The 7,852-nt window shown below is 34.1% G+C and overlaps 1 protein-coding gene across 1 annotated transcript; it reads left to right on the top strand.

The window, feature by feature from the left end:
• The first annotated feature begins 3,585 nt into the window (after nucleotides 1-3,585).
• On the top strand, nucleotides 3,586-7,417 carry LOC9321853 (altered inheritance rate of mitochondria protein 25). The gene is made up of 12 exons (XM_002885741.2): nucleotides 3,586-3,824; nucleotides 4,024-4,389; nucleotides 4,674-4,760; nucleotides 4,985-5,026; nucleotides 5,167-5,211; nucleotides 5,889-5,954; nucleotides 6,047-6,103; nucleotides 6,196-6,257; nucleotides 6,513-6,633; nucleotides 6,834-6,911; nucleotides 7,013-7,119; nucleotides 7,214-7,417. The coding sequence occupies exons 1-12, from the start codon at nucleotides 3,714-3,716 to the stop codon at nucleotides 7,242-7,244; spliced, it is 1,173 nt and encodes a 390-aa protein (XP_002885787.1). The 5' UTR covers nucleotides 3,586-3,713; the 3' UTR covers nucleotides 7,245-7,417.
• Nucleotides 7,418-7,852: the final 435 nt, after the last annotated feature.

The raw sequence follows: 7,852 nt of genomic DNA, 5'->3' as shown, positions 1-7,852 counted from the left end.
CTGACCTTGTCATGCATATACACCTTGATATACTTTTTTTTTATTATTGAACAGTTGTCTTTGACGCATGAAATAGAGTTGTTATAGTTTACCCATGGATACTTCGTCGTTTTTTTTCCCATTTGAAGCGTTTTTGTGTCTAAAACTATGCAACCAAGACTTTTTTTGTTAATAAGTGTATTTTGCTGTTAAGAATGATCTTTTGACCCATAAAGGTTCATCGAATAAAATCTTTTAAACTTATAATTTAATATATTTTATTTTTATCGGATTTGTACTTTAGATGTACAAGAGCTTTGACGAAGATTTGCTTTCTTTGTATCATTATCTTTTGAACATATATGATTTTATGTGTTTGAGTGTAGATCATACATGCATCATCGTCTAAAACATATGATTTAGAGACAAAAGATAGGGAATTTTTTATTTTTAGAGGTTTTTGGGTTCTTTAAATTTTCATATGCCGATAATCTTTTTATTGGATTGAAATACAATATTAAAGTCATTAGACATAAACACTTATTAATTTCTTCTTTATACAATTGTTCCATAACTTTCGGTAATTACACAATTATTCTAGAACTTTATATAATTACAAAATTATCCAGAACTTTCTTAAATTACAAAGCTAACAAAAACTAATTCAGAAATGCAGTGGGGACCCAGTAATTTATTTTACCAGTGTCAACATATTAAATAAAATTTAATTAATTAAAAAGTATTATTATTATTAAAAAAATTACACAAGTTATTAAATTTTTACGTTTTAATAGTCTTGATAGAATAGTTTATTTTTAATTTATTTATATAAAAAATAAAATTAAAAGTAACGTAAATTACATGTAGCAAAACAATGAAAAAGATGGAAAACAAATATTATGGGACAAAAATAAATTAAAAGCGATAATAAGTGTGTCACAAGGAAGATTCGAACTCACGTTGTGGGGTAGTTTGAGCAGACTTTAACCAATTAAGCTTTTAATTAATTTTTTATCAAAAGAAACATTTGAAAAAGGGAGAAATCTCAAGGTGAGTATCTTCAATGTCTCACTCTTTTGCTCTGTTTCCTAACTAAGAATATGGTATTTACATCTTCTTGTTGATTTGATTTCGTTTAGCTTCTGTGTAGTAGTCACTGTGCTCTTGGTTAAATTAATAGCTAATACGTGAATCTTGTCAAAATAATCTTCAGGTTTTGTTAAGGATTTCACATTGACAAATCTTCTTGTTGATTTGATTTCGTTTAGCTTCTGTGTATTAGTCACTGTGCTCTTGGTTAAATTGATAGCTAATACGTGAATCTTGTCAAAATAATCTTCAGGTTTTGTTAAGTATTTCACATTGACAAATTGATTTTGAGAACATTTTAGGGTTTTACTATCTACATAATCGGAGTTCTGTTGATTCTTCTGGATAAAAGAAAACCAAGTTTATTCCAATTGCTTATTCGAATGTTGAATATAGGTTATCATAAATCTATGAATGTGAATGTCTACAAACAATGTCTCACTCTTGAAGTCAGTGAATTAGTTAACTAAGAACTCTCATAGCCATTCTCTTTCTAATTGCAGGGTCATATAGGCAGCATTAGGGCCAAATATCTCAATGATGTGGCAGCTCGAGATGTCTTGAAAAAACAACTTGCTGTAGCCATCTATCTCATTGATAGATTGGCTTTTAGAGCTGGATACGAAAAGGTAAGGATTTGTACTTAGATGTTTTGTAAATGAAATCTCATGTTGAATTCTTATTGACAAGATGGTGATGAGGCTCAAACCGTTTGCTGCTGCAAACTTAGAGTAGAAGATGTGCAATGTCTATCTGAAAACAAGCTAAAGGTAACCAATCAATCTGGAATGTGAAATAAGTGTGTTTATACTAAGTGAAACTTACTTGTCTTTTATGTTCTCAGATTGTCTTTTCCGGTGAAGATTCTACCTGTTTTCAATACACAACTGATGTTGATGTTTCTGTTGGCAAGGCAATCAGACAACTTCATTGTGGTAAGATGTTACTTAATCTTGTATTTCTCTGTTTTTTTTTCTGTTGACTGAAACAATTTGATTCGATTTTTTTCTGGTCTAGGAAAATCAAAAACTGATAAAGGTATTTGAAGCGTTTTTGTGTCTAAAACTATGCAACCAAGACCTTTTTTTGTTAATAAGTGTATTTTGCTGTTAAGAATGATCTTTTGACCCATAAAGGTTCATCGAATAGAATCTTTCAAACTTATAATTTAATATATTTGATTTTTATCGGATTTGTACTTTAGATGTACAATAGCTTTGACGAAGATTTGCTTTCTTTGTATCATTATCTTTTGAACATATATGATTTTATGTGTTTGAGTGTAGATCATACATCCATCATCGTCTAAAACATATGATTTAGAGACAAAAGATAAGGAATTTTTTATTTTTAGAGGTTTTTGGGTTCTTCAAATTTTCATATGCCGATAATCTTTTTATTGGATTGAAATACAATATTAAAGTCATTAGACATAAGCAGTTATTAATTTCTTCTTTATACAATTGTTCCATAACTTTCGGTAACTACACAATTATTCTAGACCTTTCTTAAATTACAAAGCTGACAAAAACTAATTCAGAAATGCAGTGGGGACCCAGTAATTTATTTTACCAGTGTCAACATATTAAATACAATTTAATTAATTAAAAAATATTATTATTATTAAAATAGTTACACAAGTTATTAGATTTTTACGTTTTAATAGCCTTGATAGAATAGTTTATTTTTAATTTATTTATATAAAAAATAAAATTAAAAGTAAAGTAAAATACATGTAGCAAAACAATGAAAAAGATGGAAAACAAATATTATGGGACAAAAATAAATTAAAAGCGATAATAAGTGCATCACAAGGAAGATTCAAACTCACGTTGTGGGGTACTTTGAGCAGACTTTAACCAATTAAGCTGCAGATTATTTTTGCAAATCCAGATTTTAATATTTAAGGCGGGTCGGGTGATACCCCTTCTCCTAATGTGGGTTCGCCGTTGCAGGAGTGTATACATTTCCCTCATGTATTTTTCAACATGAATTCCTCTCCCATTGTTGTAAACACTATTTTGTCCACTCTCTTGATCGATCTTAAACTTTAACCAAGTGCATAGAAGGATCAATCTGTTTCTTATCAACCAGATTCATTATTAGCTCGTCCAATATCTTCAAAAACCCAGAAGAGTAAAATACATACCACTTCTTCATTAGCTCATCCTCGTAAATCCAAAGCCCCTCACAAATTTCTTTGTTAACTGATCTAATGTATGATTCTGGCCAGAGTAGGATGTGATCTCCCTCACACTTCTTCTGGTATGATGCATCTTTTGAGGTTCTCGCCAATATATATTGAGATACATGAGAAGAAGAGAGAGATTGAAAAATTGGAGACAAATCGCCTAACATATTCTAAAAAAAAAATTATAAAGCTGTCCATAACTTTTGTTAATTATGAAATTGTCTCAGATAATATTGTAACTACAAAATTTCCCATAAAATTTCGTGAATTACAAAATTGCCTAACATATTTAGGTAATTACAAAATTGCACTTTTAGCACTAAAACAAAAAAAAACAAAAACTTCGGCTCCCACAGGGGAACAAAGCGACCGTTTTTGCTCATCATTATTGGTAGCAGCCGGCGAATTGACCGGTAAAAAAATATATTCCGACGTTTCTACAGAGTTCCGAGTCATGCTCTGCCTCTCTAGACGCTCACTCTCTTCTCTTCTCCGATCCGGTTTCAATCTCCGCGGCGATCTTGCTGCGGCAGCTCTCTCCTGTTCCTCTACCTTCTTTGACTCAGTACGTATTCACTCGCACCCAAAATCTCAAATCTCTCATCCCAAATTTATTCTCTTGTAATGCCATGGATAAAAGATTCGAATTTGCTTTCTTCAGATAGAGATTGATTAGGGTTTGGTTTTTTTCTGAATCGTAATTTGAGTTTATGCAGCTTCTTGTTGTTGAATTGGATTAAGTGATGGTGTGTTGTTTTACACAGGACGGTGGGATTAAGAATTTCCATTCTCGAGCTGGAAATGCAATCTTATGGAGAAATAGTCCACTATGTAGTCCTCAAGGAAGCTTTTTTGGACGAGAACAAGTCTCAAGTTCCGTGTTTCGATGTTTCTGCAGTGGCAGTGATACTTCTCCTAGCTTGGATAGGAAGTTTTTGGCTCAGCTATGGGTTGCAGATAAGAAAAAGCTAAAGGCTATGGAAAAGCGATATCGGAAAGCTTATAAGTATAGGAACTACACTGTGAATGATGGATTCGATGTCCATAGTGAGATTGTTGAGCCTGCAGTGCATCAACCACCGGTTAGCCAGTCTATGTCTGGTCTTCTGAGGCCTAAAACTTCTGATGAGGTGACTCATTATCTTTCCTTTGGCTACGAAACCATAACATAATAAAACTGCTTTCTTTTTAGTTTTTGCTTGAGTTCATATATGTATGAATTGTGCCTGTAACTTGCTTTTTTTAGTTATTAGTTTAAGAGCATGTAAAAGCATCGCCAAGTATCTTTTTTTTAGTTTCTAGTTTTTGTTTTGTTTAGTAGGTTGGGAATTCAGCTTATTGTACTACTGTTATACCCGAGTTTCTTGAAATGTAGGAGGTTGGAAATTCATAATCTTATACACTTTCTTTTTAGGCGAAAATTGCAACTCTGCTTGCACGATCGAATTTGCTGATTACAAGAGACATTGAATGGGCAAATCTGGTTCTTGGTTTTGAACAGGTATTTTTTTCTGTCAGTTCTCATGTTCCTCATTTGATTATGTAATACCGTTGCTTGTTTCTGATGAATTAATCATACCATGTTTGTAACTCTTACATATCAATTTTTTTTTACCAAAAAATAAACTCTTACATATCAATTGTGCCTTCAATTCCTACCATTTCATCTCTTTTCTCTCCACATATAGCTGATATCACTCGTGTATTCTCCTCTTCTTTCTGCAGGAAAATCGCTATATTGTAGTTGATGTTTGCTATCCTCAGGCTGTAAGTGATATCTTAAGGCATAGATTCTGGGCTTTCGTTTACGGAAGTTTTGAGTGTGGAGGGCACTACTATTACATAAGACATTGAGTTCATATCAAAATTTCGAATTTCAAACCTCTCTTTTCTCACTTTCTTGACAGCCTGTGGGGTCTATCCGGGAACAAAGCAATTTAATTGCGCGGCAGGTTACATTCTCACTTTGAAATTTTCTTTCTCCATACCTCAACTAATATCATTATGTGTTAATACTTTGAATTAGCTGTCACCAATGAGCAGTGTTTTAAGTTTTGGCATGTTGCAACACAATTCATTGCTATTCCTAACTAGTTGTGAGTATCCTTGGTTAGCATGTCTGCACTCTATTTCCTTATATGAGCATATGACTGTGAAGGCTTGAACTTTCTTTGAATAATTGACGTCGAGGCTTAACTTTGATTGTCGAGGCTTCACCTTTTTCTCACACATTAGATTCTCCAGCAGAAATTTTTGATTTGTTGTTTGAACATCTTTCTCTCAGGAAGGTGTATACTGTGGTTTTTTTTCCTCATTGCTAGCTATCAATTTTTCCTCAGTTGCATCTGCAATTTCGTTTTTCTTAGCTAGTCTTTTGTTTCCTATTTTTTATGTTTGGACGAAGTGCGCTGAATTTGCAAAGACTAGATCATAATAGAAAATGTAACATTACTCACTAAAAGCTTGTGTCGCCTCTATCAGTTATCCCTAGGCACTAAGACTAGATCTATTTCTGTTATTGTGTTACTTCAGAGATGTTGTATCCCGTCAATTACATATCGTGTTAGTAGTGATTTTGTCGACCACATTAATAAAAACCATTCCCATATGATATCAAAAATATTTGTAGCTGCTTCGTACCCGGCGCCCATTTGTTGCTTCCATAACTGATGCTTTGGGTAATGAGCTTTTCCGGGTGAGGTTTTCTTGGATTCTGCTGGTTGAAAGTTTGCGGCAAGAGAATTCTTGAATTTTTTTGAGCTGAAATAATTCCTCTACATCATTTAGGTCCGCAGACCTTTCTGGTGGATCACAAGTTCAATATATGCTGAGATTGATGGAGAGGTACACTTGTGTAGGATTTCAAGCCCTACAGAACAGTAATTAATGGTTAACTGTTCAATTTGGGCTCATTCTCGTGTCTGGTACTGGTGTAGGAAATTGGTGTTGTTCACCAACGATGGCATCTATGGAGAAGAATTTATGATTTATACCTGGGGTAAACTTTATTTCTAAGCACTTTTTCTTAATTGTCTTTCTTTAATGCTTCATTGACCTATCAGATATCCTTTTCTTTGTTATTTGGGAAGAAAGGACCATGTATGTTTGACTTGTATAACCATTAAGAATGACACAGACTTACAATGACAGAGCACGTCTTTGATGTTCAAAGAATCAACTCGTGTTCTGCTCTTCGTTAAACTGATCACCATCTTTGGACGAACAAAATTTGTGAAACATATGATGTTTGCAGGAACAACCAGTTTGCAGTGGTAGAAAATCCTGGATTTTGGAATTGGACATTTACAGTGAAGGATGCTGATGGGGAAGTCTTAGCCCAAATAGATCGTGATTGGAGAGGTTTTGGCTTTGAGGTTTGTATTCTTTAACTAAAGGTTATATACTAAAAGATCAGTCAAATGAAGAATCTCTTACAGGAAAACTGAATATGTAGTTGATTGTTGCGACCAATAAGCCTTGAAGTTTTTGAAATATCTTCAGTGCAATCTATGTAAGACTAGAAGACACATTGTAGATATAAAGATCTAAATGGCTCCTTATATACGTGATACAGATATTCACAGATGCTGGGCAGTACGTGATCCGATTTGGAAAAGCTGATGCTGCAGCCAAAACCGGCCCTGCGACAATGGTGGGTTTACTCCTGTGTCGTGGACTCTTGTATTTTTAATATTGGTTGTTTACTTTATAAGTAGACATTTGATTGAGCTTTTCTTATGCAACTCATGACAGATAGAAGAGTTAGAAGTGAAACGGCCATTGACTTTGTCAGAAAGAGCTGTTGTCCTTACGCTTGCTATTTCACTAGATAATGATTACTTTTCAAGACATGGTGGCTGGTAAGTTTTCCTTATAACTCTCGCTCTCTTAATAACTACAACAATGAGACAATGGACTTTTATCTGAAATCATGGTGCTTCTTGTTGTTGGCAGGGGAATACCATTCATGGCGGTGGGTGAGTAGTAGGTAGGATTCAGTTTTTCACAATTTGTTTTCGTATGGCTATCCGAAAACTTGAGCCTTCTGTTGTGTTTCTCTCTATCTCGTTTCATCTCTTACGAATATGCAGAGCAAATGTAACTTTAAATCATTCGACCTAACTCGGTTTATATAATGATGATTATTGTGGATGATGACCAATGTGTCAACGAGATCTGTCTCTGAAGTGATGGAACCCGCCTTGTCACGGAAACTGCTGCCACACGTTAGGGCTGAGTAACGGTGATAACCCCGAACGTTGTGTAACCATGCCAATCAAGTATCTGAGAAGCTGATTACTCTTCCCCGAACCAGTTTCTCCAATTACAACTACCACCGGATTCTTCTCCACTGTTTCCACGATCTTCTCTTCTAATTGAAGATCGGGAGATTCACCATAAACAGAGATAATAAACTCACAGAACCTATCAATTTCAGCAATCGACAAGAATCAAACTATATCTCCTATTTCTTCTTAGTCGATTAGCAGAAGATTAACAAAGAGTTCCCAAAAAAAGGAAACGCAATAATGGTAAATTGCTAGAACAAAGTCGGTCAGATTTAGGTGGTGTTATTCAATGATGGATTTTAAT

Source organism: Arabidopsis lyrata (genome assembly GCF_000004255.2).
Source record: "Arabidopsis lyrata subsp. lyrata unplaced genomic scaffold ARALYscaffold_3, whole genome shotgun sequence".
NCBI classification, from domain to species: domain Eukaryota; kingdom Viridiplantae; phylum Streptophyta; class Magnoliopsida; order Brassicales; family Brassicaceae; genus Arabidopsis; species Arabidopsis lyrata.
The sequence above is the reverse complement of the archived record's forward strand: the minus strand, read 5'-3'. Positions and strand labels throughout refer to the sequence as shown.

Excerpts from the sequence above, each read along its gene's own strand:
- LOC9321853 (XM_002885741.2), top strand. The coding sequence starts at position 3,714 with ATGCTCTGCCTCTCTAGACGCTCACTCTCTTCTCTTCTCCGATCCGGT. Across the intron at positions 4,390-4,673 it reads GGCCTAAAACTTCTGATGAG|GCGAAAATTGCAACTCTGCT; the intron begins GTGACTCATTAT and ends CTTTCTTTTTAG. Across the intron at positions 6,258-6,512 it reads ATTTATGATTTATACCTGGG|GAACAACCAGTTTGCAGTGG; the intron begins GTAAACTTTATT and ends TGATGTTTGCAG.